This window comes from Cupressus sempervirens, chromosome 3 (genome assembly GCF_028749045.1).
Source record: "Cupressus sempervirens isolate cs-2001-9-10 chromosome 3, ASM2874904v1, whole genome shotgun sequence".
NCBI lineage: Eukaryota > Viridiplantae > Streptophyta > Pinopsida > Cupressales > Cupressaceae > Cupressus > Cupressus sempervirens.
In genome coordinates, this window is record NC_143120.1 from 33,247,297 (window position 1) to 33,270,080 (window position 22,784).

Below are 22,784 nucleotides of genomic sequence, written 5' to 3' on the forward strand. Positions count from 1 at the left end.
TTGTGAGTCCAATTGGCTGCCCCAATCATCTATGGCCTTGGCCTTGCGACCAATCTGCTTTGAATACCTGAATGATTCCTCTGGAAGAGAAGAAGAGATGGGATCAACTCGTTGTGAAGAGTTGGTCATCTTGAATTGTCTCAAGTAGACAAGCATTTCCCTCCTTATACTGATTTTTCTTCTACCACATTTTGATCATTCTTTTTGGAGAGTAATGCTGCTACATACTGTGCTCTTGTTGACAACCCAACCATGTCTGCTTACCAAGTTCAATATTTTGTGAATTCGTCAGAGGCCTAAAGTTCTTCTGAATTTGTACTATGAACTTGTTCATCTATGGTTAAAGAACATTGGATTCCTTAAGGCCCCTAATTCTGCTGATTAAGGTAGTCAAATCGTTTATCTTATCTTTGAAATTTGACCCATGGATAGCCATAGGCCATCTTGTCAAAGAAACTCTTTTGTTCACCAACTAGTTTTTGTTGATGAACCATATACAATCAAACTTCCCTTCGTTCCACCTTTACAAGGCCTTTTCTTTTTGTCATATCAATGCATACTGGAATGAGTGGAACCTTGAAGATTTTGTCAATAATGTCAAGATCCAAACTAATAATAGTGTTCACATCACCATCCTTACCGATCCTAGTCCTAGAATACAAATTCAGAGCACACACCATCACTATTTCTGGGTTTAGAACAGTCACGTGAAATGTGGAAACTATGAGAATGTATAACATCCCCTTTTCTTGGGCCTTGGTTAACAAATATAATATCATGGAAGATAGTTCCTATTTCATATTCATGAGCATGAGAAGGCAGTTATAACAACTATATTATATGTTCATATGAAAGAGGTTAATGATTAAAATCAGTTTAACTGAAATATCTTAACTAACAATTGAAGTAGTATTCATTCAACAAATATGGTGGATATAAATGCCATTGTAACTGACCGTTACTTAATGGAAAAGAGATCTTTTCTTCTAATAAAGATACATTACTTTTCATAATCACATGAAGACAATTTCACAACTACTTTACATATTTAGATGGAAGAGAACCAACGGCTATAACTGAATAAAATAACTAATTAAATGATATTAACCATCTAATGTATCTTCAACTTGAAAATTGGAAATTCATAAAAGTAAAATACCTGTTACTAGCAGATATTTAAATGTATGTCATATCTCTGTCGAGTGTAAGCATTGGCATCTGGTGGAGAGGAGAAGCATTGCCATTGGGCTTAACCTCCCAAGCATGAAACTCTAAGTACCCCGACACAATCACTACCGAGAAAGGCCCTCCCTACCCTGGGGAATCAAGCTTGGGCACCACTGACCAGCCATTGAGCATCCTAGAGTAACCCACCGATCGACTACACAACAAGACCTATACTTTGGACTACCATGAGTTGACATTGGTTCTTAATCAAAACACATTTTGTTTTAGTTACAAATGATCCTTTTTTTGACCATGCACAAGTATCCCTAATTCAATGATTTCTTTCTCACACCCTTCATCTCGACCAAGGTGGTCTTCGTGGATGATTCATCAGGTGGATGTATAAATGATTGTAATCACACCCAATAAATCTGTCTATCTGGCTTTGGCTTAATAAAGAGATTTTTGAATTTAAAAACATAATATGCATGGTCAATTCTTTTTCCATTCTGGCGTTGGCATTTCAAAGGATATCTAAAAAATGTTTAAGCATTCATATAACAACCAGCATATTTGCCATTCTGGCGTTGACAACATAAAGATAATTTTCTTTAATTATCTGAGTAATCAACTATTCTGGCTTGCCATTACACATTGATATAGAAGCTTGATCTTCTACAAATCTGAATCTTCAAGCTACACATTTCTTATCGCAGGAAGTAAATTGCAAATACTCCTATATAAGTTGCACCCGTGCTGGTTATACTTCAGTAAGATCTTTCCTTAAAAAGAGTGACGTTACAATTGAGCACAATCATGCCGTACATAAGAAACGAATATTGTTTGATCCATAATCAATAAAATAGCATTTGAGATCTTTAGATGGCTTTTGCCATGTCTTACAATCTATTTGCAATACACACACACACACATACACACATAAACAGAGGTAACATGACCTATTTATTGGTCGACTTGCATGGTATGAGCAGCAATTGCTAATGCACTAATGGGTAACCCAAGAGGCTTTAACTACAAATGGTTAACTAAGCATTGAAGCATGACAAAGTTGAATGCAAATGCCTATAGGGAGGTGTATCAAGTTGTAGAAAAATATTTAGAGCAGAAGAAGAGATCGAAAATGAGGCAGTGACTCATTTTTGCCAAGAAGAGATATAATATTCAATCAAGAGCTATCACACAAAATGTAGCCTTTTAAGCTAAGTTACGAGTAAGATGCAAGGGTGGCAAGAGTTACAAGATTCTTGGCCATTGGTTCAATGTGGCAATAATAATATTATTAATAATATGACCACCCTCACAAAACAATAAAGGGCCGATGAAAACATATAGAATGTGGCTGCTAAAGGTGAAAGATAAACTATTGCCAATATATTAATAATAATATTAGGACATGTAATAGGATTAAATATAAGATCTAGGGACTAGTGACATAAGATAATATTAAAACATAAAATAATATCGCTTAAAGGTAACTATTGTTCTCAATTTGATTTAAATTTGAGTAATTATTAAATTATATAAGTTGGACCGATTAGCTCATGGTTGCCCCTTAGTATACCCTTGCTTGGCTAGCCGTTTTACTTGGTCGTGATGGTTTAGGAATCCTACCTATTTGCTCAATGGTAGGTGGTGCCCTTGTGCCCAACTCCTTTCTGGCAATGCTTCCCCCCCCTTCAACATGCTCCTGCAAGGAAGAATTTTTCCATGATAATATCATATTCCTCAATATAATCACAATTACTATAACAATTTATTATTCATAAACCATCATACTGGCTAACCATCATTTCACATCCAATGAATTCATGATGAATATCCAACTTCTCAAGATTTCAAGGTACCATTATAATAACATCATAATGATTAACTAACATGTCATCTTCATATGAAATTGTAACGATCAACCATCTTATCATTTCACATAATCATAACTAATTTTACTTGTCAACTGACTTCACATGAAGCCTCGAAGATTATATGACCATTTTAAAATTGAGCAAAGAATTGGGTTGTAACAAAATGTGGCTTTAGATCATAGGAGCCATCTTTTCCCTTGCAGAGGTTGCTACTCTTTTGAGGAATTCAACCATGTCTTAAGTGTCTTAAGTTTTATGTCCTTGATTGTATCGACATATGAGGTCACTTGGGAAGGTTAGATAGGAACATGATATTTGTTGTATTGATACTTCATCTTTTTGATGCCTCTAGGAGAAATGGGCTCTTTTGACATAGCAAGAATATTTGCGGTTGAAATCACATGGAAATCCCATAATGTAAGAACATCTTCATGTGGTACGGATGAATCCATTAAGACACTATTTGAGGCTCTAACTTTGTAGATTTGGAAGGATACATGTATTGGATATGAATGGAGGATATTAGAGCAATGGAAAATGAAGGAATTTGGGTGAAAGAAGCTATTTAGGTGGGAGAAAAGCTGAAATGTGGGGTTTTTGTGGAGTACTATAGGTGGATGGGAAAAAATATATTGGAAATGAGGCGCATAAGTATATATATGCAATGGGAAGACCTTTTTATTCATAGGTGATGTTTTCATTTCCCATTACAAGTCATTTGGATGAAACTTTGTTGATGTGATTTTTTTCCACTACAACATGCAGAATCCAATACCCAATATTTCGAGATGAAACATTAACAACTCAATCCTCTCTTGATAGAGGGTCATCTCTCATGCTAAGCTTGCAAAGTAAGATCATGAAATTACTTCAAGGTTCCATTAATTTGTGCATACTTTCTCAGTGAAATAATGTGATTTGTTGGGATCATAAAGGGACTTACACTATTTGTTCAGTTGATATAACTATTGCAAAGATTTGGCTTCACAATTTGCAATATGATTTTTATCTTCAAATTTCGCCACATGAACTCAAACCTAAACTTCTGCTACTTTTAACCATGAATGTTAGGAATCATGGATGAGCTTGAACTCTACTAGATGTAGCTTCATCAAGAAATCTGCCCACCTTTTGCAAGCTTCTGAGGAATGCACAAATGGTTTCCACATCGATATGTCTTCTTCAATCCCATGTCTAGTGCTAAAACTCAAGATTTGGGTGTTAGAAATGAATTGTGGCGCAAATTTAAATGACAACAAGTCTGATTTTGCAAATCAGAAAGTTTATTTAGTTGCATTGAATCCTTGAACTCCACTAGATGTAGCTTCATCAACAAATCCGCCCACCTAGTGCAAGCTTCTAAGGAATACACAAATGGTTTTTACATCAATATCTCTTCTTCAATCCCATGTCTAGTGCTAAAACTCAAGATTTGGGTGTTAGAAATGAATTGTGGTGCAAATTCAAATGACAACAAGTCTGATTTTGCAAATTAGAAAAACAAATTAGAAAGTTTATTTAGTTGCATTGAATCCCAGGATTGGGACTTGGATGTGTAGACACCTAAAATCCTTTAGAAAATAAAGTATTTTTATTTTCTAAAAAAAATCTCTGATGACATCATCATTTATTAATTAATTATTTATTTAATTAATTGATTTATTTTTATGCCATTAAATCCTCTTGTCTTAATTAAAAATATTTAATTAAGGAGTCCCTCCCAAAAATGTTTAAATCTTATTTAAACATTAGTTCCTTATTTATTAATTATTTAATTAATAAATTGATCAAAAATTCCAAAATAAATATTTAATTTATTTTTTGGCCAAAACTTGGCCAATTTCCTTAAGACCACTAACCTCTTCCAAAATCTTCTAATCCTTCTTTAATTTCGATTGAAGGCTAATCCCATCATTTTCTACCCTTAATCCCAACTCAAAATATTTAACTAAGGTTAAATATTAATTCTCATATTTATTAAAAATGTTTTAATAAATATCTCCTCAAACCAAACCTATGAGATAAATAAACTTTATTTATCCTAACCCTAAGCCTATCCCTAAACCCCCTTCTTAGCCTAATCCACCCCATCCACCCATACTAACCAAGCTTAGCTACTAACTCACCCACCCTCATTGAATGCCATCCACTTGCATATCTCTAACAAGCTTAGTCTAATCCTAAATCACCTCTAATCCCACCCCTAACTTTGTCACATTCCCTAAGCAAGCTTAAGACTTTCCTAAGCCAAGCAAAGTCAACAATCTCAACTCCCTCCAAAATATCCCAACCACTAAGCCTTCAATGCTCTTACAAAGCCATAAAAGACTCTTACAAGTCCATTCATTGCTCTTACAAGCCATTATGAAGGGTCTTTATGAAGATATTATCCTTTGAGCCTCCTTTGTTGACTCATCCTTGCCCTTTCTTCCATCCACTCACTCTGTGACATGTGTCACTCCCTGATTGGCTATAAGGAAGCACAATCCATGTGCTCTCCTCTCATGCAATCTGAGCCCTCCATGAGTTTTTCCCCATCCTTGCATCTTAGCTCTCAAACCCTCAAGCCTTTTGCTTATAAATTGAATCCCCTCCCATGTCATTTCATCGCAATCCTTGAGTTAAAGTTATAATGCTAGTTTGAGAAGCCAAAGCCCTTAACCATACCCTTATAATGCCATTTTGAGAGCAAGTTTTACATCAAATCCATTCACCCAAGCCAAAATCCATCAAAAACACCATTGAAGCTAGTTTGAGAAGCCTTGAGCATACATACCAATCCTCTACTTAGACTCATCTACCAAGCAAAGAGCTAATTCCTATTGGGAGAGTCCATTCATTTGGCTCACATTCTTAATTAGGGGTTCCTCTTTAGTCTCTCTTATATGTTATATTAATCTTTGTTAGTTAATGCTTTGTTCTCTTAATAGATTAGTGTTTCTTGGTAACATATTAGTATATATAGGATGGACATGCAGTTACTTTGGGAGCAAAAGTGTATGCAACTATTGTTATATCAACAACTTTTACTTTTCCACTTGAGCCATCTTTTAAGGTACATAGTAGTAGTAGCTTAGTAGTGATTGTGCACACGATGCTGCTTATCATGAGGCAAGTGATGTGGGTACGACCTCATATCACAATACAAATATTGGGTCTAAACAGTTTGGGAGTTGAAAGTTTTAGAGTCCTCATCATTTGGTTGGGCAATTTAAGGTTTAATGGCAATATGATTTCCACAACCGTAGAGAATTTTGATGTTTCTTCTCAGCTGTTGGCTACCTTTAGTTGAAGTACTCCTATGACGGATGAACATAGTGATAATGGCCTTTCCTTGGAAGAGTTCCATGCACTTCAAGAAGTCATTGGAATAATGAAATAAACATTTTATAGTTATTAGTAGATAGAGACCATTTTCTCATGCTTGATGGTATCTATTATGATGCTCTTAAGGGAATGCATGAAGAGGTCGATGAGCTCACTTATGAGCTTTAGATGACTCTAGATTCTTTGAAGAGCACCAAGTTGGTCCATCTAAAGTTGTAGATACCACTGGAGGAGCTTATTGTAGAGTTAAGTTGGCATAATCTTCACCAATTACAGATACAATATAGACTTCTATAGTGGTAGTTGGTGATGATCTTATATCCACAGGTTGTGGTGATGAATGTGTTGAGGATATGACTCCATCCAACAAGTGTAGTAGTCGCATATGGGATGAGTATTTTGGTTGAGAGCAACAAAGAACCACTTGTTGCATTAGGTTATCTCGAGGATAGTAGTATAGCATATAATGCTGGTCAAATTGTTGATAGCTCTTGTATGGTACCGGTGGATTCTCTAGAGAGTTGTTTGTTAGTTCACAATGTTACTCCAGCATCTTTGTAGTGTACTTGCATAAGTCTCCTCTGGTTGGGAGTATGGTTCTAATGTAGATTTGTTTCCCTCTCCTGGAAGCAAATCCATTACTTCATCCCATGCAACTGATTTAGGAATTCAACTTGTTGTGTCGTAGAGTCAGAAGGATCAACTAAGGATTGTAGAGGAAAAGGTTGATTTTGCCTCATATTATTTTTATTGCACGAATTTGTTTATTGAATACTTGCTTGAGAGTTTGGGATTTCAAGATGGATTGTTTGGAGTTATTGATGATACTCTCATTCAAGGTTTTCATTTGGCATTCAACATTTGGTGGCAAGCAATTGTAGATACTTTAACTACCAGCATAGAGGGGCAAAATTCTTCACTAAAATTGATTTGAAATTTGGGTACCATCAAGTACCAATTGATCCAGCAGATGTATGGAAGAATTGTTTTAAATCTAAGGAGGGACTACTCAGATTGTTGGTAATGCCTTTTGACCTCACAAATGCCTCAACCACATTTATGAGAATGATGAATGATGTACTTAGGCCATTCACTGATTATTTTGTAGTTGTGTATCTAGATGACATTCTCATTTTCACTAAAACTTGGGAAGAACATCTACAACATGTGGAACAAGTATTTTTCTGTCTTGCAAGATCATGGACTCTATGCGAACAAGGAAAATGTTCTTTTGGTATGTAGTGTATAAAATGCTTAGGTTATGTTATTGACAGTGTGGGTGTTCATTGTATAAAATACTTAGGTTATGTTATTGACAGTGTGGGTGTTCATGTTGATCCTACAAAGATCCAAGTAATTAAAGGCTGGCTTGCTCCTAGGAATCTCACAGAGTTGAGTAGCTTGTTGGGGTTGGCTTACTTTTATAGCAGATTTGTGTTTGGGTTTTCACATTTGTCTTGGCCTTTAAATTAGTCACTAAGAGAAGGTGTGAACGCAAAATTCAAGTGGATAAGTGCTCAACAACAAGTATTTAAGGAGTTAAAACAAAGTTTGTGTTCTGCATCAGTTTAATCTGTCTCTGATTTACAACAATCTTTTGAAATACAAACTAACACATCAAAATATGCCCTTGGAGCAATCCTCAGACAACATGGACGTCCAATTGCCAACCGTTAACAATGCATAGGTATCTCGCCTATGATGAGGAATTGTATGCTATTATTCAAGCGAGCAAGCAATGTAAACATTATATATTGGGATGTCAAATAGAAGGTCAAAAAAAGTTTGTCAATCAAATGATTATTCAAATCCGTTGTATGCATAACTCCAAACATCCCTGTACATGGGATGAGAGCCTTCCATTTGTACAACATAGCTACAATAGGGCAATTCATAGTTAAATTGGCTGTAGCCCACTTGAAGTTTGTCTTGGATATCAACCTTTAACACCAATAAATGTTCCTATACTATTTATGCAACCTGACTTGGTACTGTACTTGGATAAGGAGAAGGACAAAGCAATGGAGTTCATTGATAAAATTCATCATTTGTAGCATCAAGTTCATGAAATTTTAAAGAAGACAGCTAAGAAGTATAAATAGAGGCATGGTGAGCATCAAACTCCTCATAATTTTCAGGTTGGGCATAAGGTATGGTTGCATCTCTAGAAGGAACATTTGCAAGGCCCTCATAGGAAGCTTTGTCCTCTTTGCTATGGTCCATATGAGATCAATAAGAAAGTTGACATTGTAGATGTTACTGAGGAAATCATTCATATAGAGTTGAATCTAGAAGTTGTTAATCCGCTCCAAAGTGATCAAATTGTAGAGTTTGTTTTGAAGAATATGAGGAACCATACTATCTATTTGTATTGTATGCTGAAAGCAGGACAATTTGTTCATCAGAGAAAGTGGTTTACACATGAACAAATCCATCTTTGTTTTCCACATCTGTTACAAAGTGTGGTTGAAATGGGGCCCATTTCCTTTCAAGGGGCAAGAAATGATCACACAATTTAGGAAGATGTAGAGGATGTTGGCACAAGCAGAAATGGGAAAAATATCGAAATCTATTTTTTCAGTATTTCGTATGTTCTACTATTTTGCATTTTCGGAGGCCTTCAGGGCATTTCTGGGTTTCGTCACTTTGGAAAGGTGCAACGCTAGCCTTAAACCTTCTAGCTCGAATTGTAGAACTCTTGGAGATCTTTCTTGAAAATCCGATGGTTCACGATTTCGAGCTAAGTGTAGAAAGTTATGAGTTCTACAAGTAGACATAAATTTTAATTTACATTTTCATAGTTTTAGTACTTTTTAGATTTTATTTTGTAGTTAAATAATACGAGGAGTTTTCATTTTCATTTCCAAGGGATAGTGGTGACCCTTGGGATCCATCAAACTATGTATAAACTCTATTTTCAAATACAATGGATCACTATTTTGCTTGCAGATATCTATTGTGACATTTGTACTGTTTTCGATTATATCACAATACCACAGGTTCTACACTAGGTATTGTAATTTGAATTCTTTAATTTGGATCATTAATGCTATGAAGGAGATTGGAGTTATAAAAGCATATCAAAATCAAATCAACCTCATTATTGATGATCATTTGTCTTTGCACATTTGGCATCTTTGGAGTTCGTACAATTGAAACAAGGGTAGTTCAATTGTATCATGGAATTGCAGATTGTTCAATTTTCATTGTTTTTGCAGTTTTGAGGTTGTGAGAGATCAACCAAATTATTGCTTTGGAGGACTTCATAGAGGAGTTCTAGTTGTGCTTCAGTTGGAGAAATATGTAAATTTTTTAGTAAGTTTATATCAGATTTAGTATGAATTTTCTTTCTCAGAAATTTGCAGGTCCAATGCTTGAATATTTTAGATTTGATCTTCAATATATATATCAATGTGATATGTGACAGGAATTACAAATGTATGCATTGAAACTTAGAGATAATGAAATGGTTCCAATCACCGAACTGTATTGTTATTCAGACCTTGCTTGATATTAATTTATTTCAATATCAGCAAGAAGGAAGTCAGTTAAATGTATAAATCATATGAAAAGGTACGGGCATGATGGGCATGTCTCTAATTTATCTTTTCATAGATAATTAGCACTTAACAAATGCTTATTGGTTTGTATATGCACTGATTGACTAGTGAGCAATACTCACACACAATACTTGTATGATTGATAATGTTTATTAGCCAAATATGGATCGGCTTCTGCACTAAGGCGATAATCACATGGGATGTAATTTGAACTTGTCACAAATGAAACGCATATCTGCATCAATCAGATTCAGTGATCAATAACAGAATAATATTGAATTACTCCATTGATATATCTATGTATATATATATGTATGTATATGTATATATATACATATACATACACGTGTGTGTGTGTGTGTGTGTGTATATGTATATATGTGCAGATTTATTCATAAAGATCACCTGACCGAAGCTATATATACTTTAACAATCCCTCTTAGCTAGGTACAAAGCATATATATAAATATTCATTTCAATAAGCTCACCTTATTTGGAAGAGTGATATCACCTAACTCGTTATATTTGTGGATATAATATGCTTAAGGATATCAAGTCACATGACATTCTTCTTACATATATCCATGTTATGGTATGTGCACTTACATCATGTCTCATGATGTCTACCATAAAAGATCATGGTATATCCATAGATATTATGTCTCATAATATTCACCATGATAAAGGAGCAAAAAGATCTTCAAATTGATATCAAGTCTCATGATATCCATTGGTGCAGGAGCACCCACATAAAGTATTTAGGTTGAGTTTTATGCACAAGCTGACTTGAGAAATTTATCTCGATTTCGTCATTAGGATAAGATCTTTTCTTGGGTTTTGTTCAGACCATTGTCGGGTCATTCTTCCCCATTCTATATCAATCTAGAGTATTCTATAGACAGTTTTTCCTTTTTGTAATAATCTAGAATTTTTCGTAGACCGTCTTAGCAAGTATAAATAGAGTTTTAGGTTTAGGTTTAGGGGGCAAGTCTTTGGAATATGAAATTATGGGAGAAGAAATCTATAGGAGAGCAAATGTATTTACTGTTCATTTGAAGAATTAATTAAGAAGAATTTTATTATATATCTCTTGCTGGTGCTGGTTCCTTTTGTGTTTGCTTCCGTTGCATTTATCTCTGCATCATTTTTGGTATCAGAGCTTGGGGAAAGCTCCTAAGGCACTTGGGAAAAGCTTGGGGAAAGCTTTTGGATTTTGTGACAAGTTGAGGAAAGAACCTATAAGTGTGGCCAAAAGACTAGGTTGAGTGGACAGAACCTAGATAGGAGACAATGGTCACAAGAGGAGATTTATCTCATGATTAGAAGATACTATTCGATGCATGGGTTTCATATTGGGATTTTCAGAACAAGAAGAAGGAAGAAGCAAGGAAAAGAGTGGAAGAGAAAATGAAGAAAAGAGAAGAGGAAGGCAGAATAGATCAAGAGATAAAAGAACGAATGGAATTCCTAATGCAGGAACTAAGAAAACATGAAGAAAATTTAGTGCAACTAAAAGAGGAATTGCAGAAAAATATGGAAAAAGAAAATAAAGATCTGGAGCATCAACCAATTCAGCTTACAAAGGCCTATACTGAGATATTGGAAGAGAAGAGTTGTCCGTTGAAAGAACAACCTGATCACATTGATGCTGATATACTAGATGGACAGATCGATGCTAACATACCAAATGAACATAGTGAAGTAGATATACAAGGTGAGCAACGACATGTTTTTGATGAACCTTATGATATTAAAGTTCTTTAAGATAGAAAAGAAGTTGAAATGGTTGATGAGCATTGTGATGAAACTGTTCATAAAGAGTTGGATGTGATGATCCTTAATGCAACCAAGACATGGTGTTTGAAGTTAAGAAAGAAGGTGATCTGGCCTATCAAAAGGATACTAGGAGCAAGGAAGAAGACTTGTGATGAAGCTAAGAGGATAGAGGAGGCTCCAATAGTGATGAATTTGTCTCTAAGCATGGAGATATTGCAGCATAAAGACATCACAGAAAAGGATGCAATAGTTCCTATAGTAACCCAAATTGGTGAAGTCATATTTAATGGGGTTCCATCTAATCCATTCATTGTAGGTTTGTAGGAGTTCCATCTAAATATGGCAAAAGTTTACGCACATATGACAGTTGATTTGGATACTGGTCAAGAGTACAAACATCAAATACCAAAGAATTGGAAGACACAAAAGAGGAAGACCAATCCAAGGGACTTGGATTCTATTGTCCCTAGGAGTATGGTGCAGGAGCACCCACATAAAGTATTTAGGTCAAGTTTTATGCACAAGCTGACTTGAGAAATTTATCTCGATTTCGTCATTAGGATAAGATCTTTTCTTGGGTCTTGTTCAGACCATTGTGGGGTCATTCTTCCCCATTCTATATCAATCTAGAGTATTCTATAGATTGTTATTCCTATTTTGTAATAATCTAGAATTTTTCGTAGACCGTCTTAGCAAGTATAAATAGAGTTTTAGGTTTAGGTTTAGGTTTAGGGGGCAAGTCTTTGGAATATGAAATTACGGGAGAAGAAATCTGTAGGAGAGCAAATGTATTTACTATTCATTTGAAGAATTAATTAAGAAGAATTTTATTATATATCTCTTGCTGGTGCTGGTTCCTTTTGTGTTTGCTTCCGTTGCATTTATCTCTGCATCATCCATTAATATTGTCATGTCCCCATTTTTGGAGGCAATTTGATTTAATTAATTTAATTAATTAGGTTGTCCAAAATAATGAATATTTTATGAGGATGACTGATTAATTATTTTAATTAAATAAATAAGTGGTATTAAGTTAATTATTCATAAAGTTATCAAATAAATAAATATTAAAAGGTAACTTTATATTTAATTAATTTAATAAAGTGACTTGAATTATAAAATATTTTATAGAGTCACTTAATAGATAAAACAAAATAATGTTCTAGAAGCTTTTGGAGAAAGTGGAGGAAAAAGAATAAATAGGCACCCCGGGCTTCATTCTAAGCATTCAGATTTGTTGTTGTTGATGTTGATGTTTGTTGATGTGCATTGTGGAGCCTAGGGTTTCTGCAATAGTCACAATTGGCCATTGAGAACGAAAACTCTCAATTGGTACGCAATTTTGAGAGTGTGAAATATCACTTGAATTATTGCAGCTGGGAGGAAGATACCTCAGTCTTCTATTTGTGCTACATTGAGAAAAAAATATTTGTGGCCATTGAGAACGAAAACTCTCAATTGGTATGCGATTTTGAGGGTGTGAAATATCACTTGAATTATTGCAGCTGGGAGGAAGATAATTCAGTCTTCTATTTGTGCTACATTGAAAAAAAAATATTTGAGTACAAAAAAGCAGGCCGAAAAAAGCAGGCCGAAAAAGTAGTCCGAAAAAAAGCAAGCCGAAAAAGCAGAACCGAAAAAGCAGGCTGAAAAAAGCAGACCCAAAAAAAGCAGGCGGAAAAAGCAGTCCGAAAAAAGCAGCTCCGAAAAAAAAGCAATCCGAAAAAGCAGTTCGAAAAAGCAAAATGGAAAAGCAAATCCGAAAAAAGCAAGTGGAAAAAGCAGGTCGGGAAAAAAGCAAGCAAAATGGGCAGCATTGAAGGAAAATATTACAGCCATCCACAATCAGGTTCTTCACTTCTCATTTGGCATATTTTCTGAGAAATGTAGGTTTTCAGCTGAGTACAAAATATAGCTTCAGCACTTCATTATTTTACATTGTACTTGTCTTTGTTTGCCATTTGGCATTATTGGTATCAAAGGAAGGCTAGGATTTTGCAATTGAAAGAGCGTTGTAATTTTTAGACTATCTATATTGCAACTCTAGAGTTGATGATCAGCTTATTTGTTTGCATTCCAATTGTTTGACAAAATATCAATTGGCTATAAGTTCTCTTTTTGGCATAAATAATGTTAATAATTTTGCATACTAAGTGTTTATATTAATGCCACTTGGTTGTAAGTGCATTAATGCCATCCTAGGTTGCATCCAAAGTATTTGTCATAATTACTAATTGCTGTAGCTGCATTTTGCAAGTAGTTTAAGTCACATATATGTATTGAATATTGCCAAAATTAGTTGCACATTCATATTAGGTCATTGTTTAGACAATCTGGAGTCTTTTTGTAAGCATTCTCTTTGAGGCAAATCCAAACAAGAATCACTGCAGCAATCTGAAAAGTTATATCAGTCAGATGACCCTTGCTTGCAAAGTGTTTGACGAAATGTCAAACAACTAAAGTATAAGGATTTTTTTGTGACTGAAGAAGTTATAACCTATTGGGGTTATTACAAATATGCCCAATTAACTATCATGAGATGTCCATGAATATCAAGTCTCATGATATTCATCATGATAGTAATCTTATCATTATAAAGTCTTCACCTCATAGTATTTAGAGTTTTAACAATTCATTGTTAGAAAGATCGTCACCTTCAATAATATACATAGAGTAGGCCATAAGTCAGAGAATCACACATATGACAAAAGAGTTTACAAACTTTGAGAATCAATCTCAGAAACTTACATTTCAACCATACTAAGTTTCTTTCTGAAGTGTTCAACTTTCACTCTGGGAAGAGGCTTGGTGAGAATGTGAGTTGTTTGATCGCTTGCATTGATATACTCCAAATGGATTACATTCCTTTCTACCATGTCTCTTACATAGTGGTAAGGAATGTCTATATGCTTTGATCTATCATGAAATACCTGATTCATGGATAATTTGATGCAACTTTGATTATCACAGTGAATAATGGTAGGCTTCAGAGACTCACCAAATAGTCCCACAAGCAATTTTCGAAGCCACACTACTTCTCTTGCTTCCATTGTGGCTGCAAATTATTTTGCTTCAGTTGAACTTTGAGCTACTGAAGATTGCTTTTCACAAATTCATGAGATCATAGCTGATCCCAAACTAAAACAACACCCTGATGTGCTTTTGCGGTTTGTCACACTTTCGGCCCAATTAGAATCAAAGTATCCATGCATGTCCAGATTGCTATTCTCATATCTAAGTCCATACTCAATGGTACCTTGAAGGTACCTCAACATATGCTTCACAACAACAAGATGTATCTCTCGAGGTTCACACATAAATTGGTTCAAGGCATTCATAGCGTAACAGATATCCGGTCAAGTGTTCACTAGGTACATTAGTGATCCAATTATCTGTCTATATAAGGTAGGATCTACAAGTCCAGAGTAGGCTGCTGCTTCGTTTTGTTTATGTAGATTGGTTTCCATAGGTTTTGATATGGCTTGATAGTTCCATATTCCAAACCTTTTCAGAATATCAATAGTGTACTTCCCTTAATTTAGGAAGATGCTTCCTGACTTCTGTTGGACTAATCCAAGGAAGTAGTGAAGACTGCCCAAATCCTTCATGTCAAATTTAGAAGCAAAGTCTTTTTTACATCAATTAATGAGGTGGCCTTCTATAATCAGAACATTATCAACATAAAGGATTAATATAAACACATCACCATTAGTTACTTGAGAATATTTGGATCAACATAATTCTTGGAGAATCCAAGACCTAGTAGGTATTTATCAATCCTTTCATACTAGGCTCGAGGAGCTTGTTTGAGTCCATATAGGGCTTTCTTCAATTTGCAAACATAAGAAATTGCATCACGAATCGCAAAACCTTCAGGTTGCTCTAAACATACTTCTTCCTCAATGGTTTCATTTTAGAAATGCAGTTTTTACATCCATCTGATGGATTTTCCAACCTTTAACAACTGCAATAGCTATTACTGCTCAAATCGAGGTATTTCTAGCAACTGGTGGGAAAGTTTCCTCATACCCGATTCCTTCCTTTTGTGAGAATCCTTTAGCTACAAAGCGTGCTTTATGTTTTTCAATTCTACCATTTGCAACATGTTTAATTTTGAAGAGCCACTTGGATGAAACAACAGATTTCTCTTTTGATCTAGGAACTATATCCCAAACATCATTCTTTAGGATTGATTGATATTCTTATATCATAGCATCTTTCCAAACTTGATGCTTGATAGCTTCAGAAACATCAATATGTTCAGATTTGAAGAATTTCACACATTAGTGCATTATATGCTAATTTGCGAGGTCTTTTGCTTTCTCTAAATGTCCCTTTAGGTGCTGCAAACTGATCTCCTTCCTCTATTATCTTCCTTGCCCAAAGTGGCCTCTTAGGATTATTGTTAAGTTTCTCTTCTTGAATCTCAGGAGTCTCATATGGTACTCCCTCTGAATCTCAGGAGTGGGAACCTCTTCTTTAGTTTTAGGTGTGTCAGACGCCTCTATTTCATTTGAACCTTTTGCTGTTTTGAAAGTAATGTCTTCTTCACATATGACATCTCTACCGAGCTCTATTTGTTATTGTCCAAGTATGTACACTTTGTAACCCTTTGCAATTTCACTATAGCCAATAAGCATTCCTTTCCTTCTAGTAGGTTCTAATTTTGTCCTTTTCTCTTTAGGTACATGGATGTAAACAGGGGAAACAAATATTCTCAAATGGCTAATGTCTGGTTTTACACCTGAAAAGGCTTTTTCGGGAGTTTTTTTGTCCAAATATGAGTGAGAGCATCTATTTTGGATGTATACTGCTGTATTTGATGCTTCAGCCCAAAATAACATGCTCAAATTTTGATCATATATCATGGCCCTAGCAGCCTCTACAATAGTCCTAATTTTCCTTTCAACAACACCATTTTGTTGAGGGTTATAGGGAACTATGAACTCCCTCTTAATCCAACATTTGTACAAAATTCTTTTAAATATTTTATAATTGTATTCTTTTCCATTATCTGTCCTTAGAATTTTAATTTTCTTTCCTGAAGAGTTTTCAGTGATTGCTTTGAATTCGTTAAACTCTCTAAGGATCTCTTCTAATTCCTTGCACTTTAGGAAGTATATCCATGTCTTCCTAGAGAACTCATCAACAAAGATTACATAGTACAAAAATACTCCTAAGGATGGTATAGACATAGGTCCACATAAGTCAGAGTGGACCAATTGTAACACAACCTTAGTTTTACTCAAACTATTAGGAAATGAACTTTTGGTGTTTTTCCCCAAGGCACATCCTTTAGAAGAGTCACTATGAGATTGACTTAATTTAGGTAGCCTAGTAGAGGTTAGGGCATGAAAGTTTATATGACCTAGTCTTCGATGCCAAATTTCATTTGAGTCTAAGGTCTCATGAATAAGAGCTTGGTTTAACTTAGTGCAAAGTTCATATAACAGTCCTTGTCTCATGCCTATAGTTTGGGCCTTCTTTATATTTGAATTCTTTGACCATGCTAGGACTTTACCCTCCATGAATGTAACTCTAGATCCATTATCTTTAAGAGCTGATATAGATATTAGGTTTCTTTTAATACCTGGTACGTATAGTACTCCAGAGAGTTGAATACAGTTCCATGATTTCAATTTGATAGTGCAGGTCCCAACCCCTTTCACGGAATGCAAAATCTTCCACGATTGTAACTTCCTCATTTGTTTCTACTTGCATGGTCTCTAGATTGTCTCGATATCGTGTGATGTGCCTTGATGATCTACTATCAATTATCCAAGTGTTGGATTTGTTTGACACTTGACTGGACAATGCTGAGTAGAGAGTAAACTTCTCAGGATCTTGATCTATGTTTGTCTTATCAACTTTGGCAAATGAGGCTTGCTGTTTTGATCGATCAGGGCAATTTATTGCATAATGTCTATATTGGTCACATCTGAAGCATTTGATTTTCGACAGGTCTTTCTTCTGTTTGGATGATCCCTTTCCATGAATTTTTTTTTTTCTTTTAAGAGTTCTTCTTACCCTTCTTATGAGAGTTGGTGTTAAGGAGATGAATGCCTTCATCCATAGGCTTTGGTTTCCTTTAGTCATTTGTCTCTACTCTTCTTGAAGACAATCAAATCTTAATCAATCCAATTTTGGAAGTTTAGGTCTCACACTTATACCCTGTACAAATGATTCCAATGAGTTTGGTAATCCTCCTAATGCTATTAGGTATAGCTCTTGATTATTAATTTCGTATCCAACTGATGACAATTTATCTCTTAATTCTGTGATTCTCATGAAAAATGCATTTATCGATTCTCCCTTATTCTTGCTTATATGATTCATTTGTCTCTTCATGGAAAGTCTTCTGTTAGCATTATTTATTACAAATGCATTTTTGAGGGCTTTGAACATATGGTATGCAGTTTCATGTTTCGCTACTATAGATACTATATGATCTCAGAGTGCATCCATTATAATTTTTATGGCCTTCTCATTGTTCTCAATCCATTGAGTTTTCTCTGGATCATCTTTTGGCTCTTCCTTTTCTTCTTTCACAAAAGATTCTATTTTGTTCTCTTTTAGCAGCATCATTATTCGAAGTTTCCAAGATGCGAAGTTGTCAGCAATTGCAAGGTGGTCTTCGAATCTTATCATGTTTGACATTTTAGAAGAATAATAGGCTACTATAATTCAAGGTGTAAATCTAATGTCTCAAACTTAATAGGATCTTTCCTTACAAGGCTCTGATACCATGTAAGATTTTATAGTAAGTTTATATCAGATTTAGTATGAATTTTCTTTCTCAGAAATCTGCAGGTTGAATGCTTGAATATTTTAGATTTGATCTTCAATATATGTATATCAATGTGATATGTGACAGGAATTACAAATGTATGCACAGAAACTTTAGAGATAATGAAATGCTTCCAATCACCGAACTGTATTGTTATTCAGACCTTGCTTGATATTAATTGATTTAAATATCAGCAAAAATGAATTCTATTGAATATATAAATCATATGAAAGGTACAGGGGTGAATGGGAATGTCTCTAATCAGAGACATGACCATTTATCACCGTATCTTTTCATAGATAATTAGCACTTAACAAATGTTTATCGGTTTGTATATGCACTGAGTCACCAGTGAGCAATACTCACACATAATACTTGCATGATTGACAATGTCTATTAGCCAAATATGGATCGGCTTCAGCAGTAAGGCCGATAATCACATAGGATGTAATTTGAACTTGTCACAAATGAAACATATATCTGCATCGATCAGATTCAGCAATGAATAATAGAATAATATATATATATATTCAGATTTATTCACAGAGACCAAAGCTATATATACAAAATACATCAAGGGTTTGAAGGTTTTTAAAGGTTCGTTAATTACAAACCCAAATATTCATCATTGGCTGTCATTTATATGAGATTTCAACATCAAATTGTATCTACAGTCCAGCGTCTCTCCCAGATTTCTAAGGAAGGGCTTTCTTTGCTAGGTGGCTATATACAAGTGCTTATTAAGCATTTAATATTAGTCTGAATCTACTCCAGCAGTATCACGTGTTCACCCAGTAGCCTAGGCATTAGAATTTTTTGGATCATTTGCTGCTGACTTTGAATTCCTGAGTGCTGATAATCATTTCCAATTTTTTGCCAAAGTCCTCTACATTACATCCTGGTTTTGACCATTAATGTTGGAAATCATATTTGATAATATTGCAGCCATTGTTTGCCAGTAATTGTATTTGAATTGCAAATTCTATTTATTATTCTTGCCTGACAACTTCTTCATTTTATTTATTAAGATTGCAAATCATCACAAAACCGAGCAAACCACAAACATTCACAAGTTGGAGGTTTGATAACCCTTTGGGTTTATTAACTTATTACAAAAATATCTTGGTGTGAGCCTTACTGAAGGTTAATTGCATATTCTCAGAATTTAATATTTTGATCATTATTGGCAAAATATTTTAGAGAATATATCTTATATGGTTTGGAGCTGGTTGCCTGAGCGCTCAATCTAATTACAAATTTAATATTATCCTTCTACAAAAAATTAAGGCCATGGTGAATATGTTAGATGTATCACAACAGATTATTGCAGGCATAGAGTGACTGCGACATTCATCATTGGATGTCATTTATATCAGATTTCGAGTATCAAATTGCAGCTAGAGTCCAGCGTCTCACTGTGCATCTTAGTTGTTTATTCTTCAACTTTACATAAAGAGTTCCTAAGAGATCTGCTTTATCTAGTTACTGAGATTTAAGATGGGTTTGTGATCATGTGCTTTGCAAGACATCTGATCAAAAGCCACACGTTATTGTATATTAAACAATACTGAGCATGCTCATGACTGAGCTACTACACAGATCTTTTAATTAAATATCCTTTTTGCTTAAGGGCCCTATCCATGTGATAGCTTGACCGTTTCACTTTTACTTCCTTTCAAAGGAACTAATTTACCATAATTGTTTCAATGTTGTCTTTTATTCATGGAGGCCCTATACCTATCCATTCTCCATTTGTACTTAATTGAGCTGTTTCGTTTCCTTTAATTTCTTGTTAAAGGTTGAGGTTGGACTATTAACTAATCTGGCCAGCTATTAATTAGATTTCCTACTTTTTAAACCAAACTGTCAAACAATTCTACATGCTTTTGTCTATTGTCTGTTGATACTTTTCCATTTAAATATGCATTGAAGTAATGCCTTTTTTGTCAATAGCGCAATTATGCATTCAAGTTTCTACTATTTGGCTTCTGTAATGACTTTTTCCTATAATAGTAGATCTATATTTATTCCATCAGAACCAAACACATGCAATAGACTTTTCTTTGGTTCTAATTAATAATTGAATTTTTAGACTTACATCTTGTTCCTTAACTGTTTTTTGTTTTGTGAAATATGTAATTTGAGTTTTGGCTAACTATGCTCTGAGGAATCCAGGAATGGAATACTGGGTTGATAACAAAGTCTAATGAAACTCAAAATATAAAGATAATTGGATTTATAATAGAGCAATGAGAACACCTTGCAGGGAAAGAAAAACCATTCCAGGACAGAAATTTTTTTTTGAAAACAAAGTAACAATGATAAATGAATTTAAATAACACTTGAGCACATAATTCAAGGATAGATGAAATTTGGAAGCACGTGTGATGAGGAAACAGCTAAGAACAATCATGATTCTGTAAAGTCTTCAGACTGGGAGGGATAGAAATGCACCACAGAAAAGAGACATGATGTACATGAAAGAATCTGTGAATGTACTATTCTGTCGGAAATTTATCAAGAAGTTTCAAGCACATTCATGCCATTATGAAAATTGGTCAGACAGAATAATTGAATGGAACATTGATGAGTTATTCTTTTAAGGGCTACCCTAGAAGAATGATCTCAACTACTTTGGGAGAAAATGTAGGGCTTTTGACTAGGACCCTTTGTATATGAAAGGAACACATGTGATTAGGTTCGGTTTCCTTGGCTGGGCGTTGAAGAAATTTTCTTTGGGTGTATTTATATAAATGCTGGCACTGTGTAGTTGCAAATATAAGAAAATAATATACTGATAAGAGAATTTCACCAAATTATATGCAGGGTGTTTTTGTGTATGATAATCATGGGAAGAAGTATCTTGATGCACTTGCAGGCCTTTGGTGTACTGCATTAGGTAATTTCATGGAACCTTCATTTTGAAGCAGTAGTTAATGTGATTTCATATTTAATACTGTAAGAAATATGTTGTATGAATATAAATCTTTGTATTTGCAACATGACGTTTGTGAAGAAAATCATTTGATGAGTTGATATTTTTTATATATGTTTTAGTTTCTATATAAATTAGAAGAAACATTAGAAACTCAAATTTTCACTAACATAGATTAGAAATCTTACAGAATCTAGATTGATTATATATATTATGTTGTAAAGGGATATGAGTCTGTAATCAGCAAGTCTCTTGGACCACCGCATTTTGGGATAAATGCAATAAATGCACAATTCAAATAATTCAATATCTTTTTTTCTAATTCAACTCATAGTTTGGTTGTGTGATTCAAAAGATGTATGTATTTGTCTTTTAGTCCAAATCTTTAGGTTGTTTTCATGGCTATGATTGAACCTCTTCCAATCTCCATTGACTTTCCACATTCTTTCATATCAATTATTTGCCTAGATCCTCTACCTTTTACAATATTGTTTCTTGCAGTTTATTTATTCATTGTAATTTTATTATTATTTATTTTTAATTTTTAATTTTATTGGTAATAGATTAATCATATGTTATTTATATTATAATAATAATATTTTATCATTATTTCTTATTTTTATATTTTAATATTAATCTTAATATATGATTTTATTATCATTATTTATTTAATAATATTCTATTATTTAATTATTATTAAAATTCTATCTTGAAATGGCGACATGACAATCCCTTTCCTTCGTGCATCATCTCCCTACACTGCCATCTCACACCCGATTGCCATCTTGCCCCCGATCACCACCTCACCCTTGACTGCCAAGACCAAATTAGTACCTTCAAAATCACATCGAAGGCCATAGTTAGTGCACATGAATTTTCTGATTTTCATGACACCAAAAACAATACTAATTAAGCCCAAAAATGCAAATACCACTACTAATTTTCTTACTTTTCGACATTGGAACTCAAGGAATTGCTTTTGTACAAATATATGCTCGATCCTCTAATGTATTCTTCCATTTGTGCGATGTACGACCACTTTGTGTTTGGTGTTCGTCGTATGTCGTGTCTCCTAGCATGGACAAGGATGTTGGCAGTGCTCCTTGATACTGCCTATCGTACGTTGTACAGTTGTGTCAAATTTTCCTTTGTCATATGTATAGCATTTGACACCCATGCCTCTCATATGATATGTATCTGTTTGCATCCTACGTGCTTCTCTTCTTTGCACTTGTGAGTCTTCCTTATGAGCCGTACGTTCTTTCTCCGGTACGGCTGCCACCGTATTGATGACCTCAGTAGCATCTACTAGATGGATATTTCTTTTTTCACTTGTATGTTTGTTCCTTCTT

The 22,784-nt window shown here is 34.5% G+C and overlaps 1 protein-coding gene across 2 annotated transcripts in view; it reads left to right on the plus strand.

Moving 5' to 3' along the window:
• The window catches only part of POP2 (Pyridoxal phosphate (PLP)-dependent transferases superfamily protein), a 269,455-nt gene that overhangs the window by 34,337 nt on the left and 212,334 nt on the right, over window positions 1–22,784 (plus strand). For both annotated transcript variants that reach the window (XM_089818181.1, XM_089818182.1), the window contains exon 4: window positions 21,324–21,396. In XM_089818181.1, the coding sequence (XP_089674307.1) occupies window positions 21,324–21,396 (73 nt within the window). The remainder of the gene's footprint in view (window positions 1–21,323; window positions 21,397–22,784) is intronic.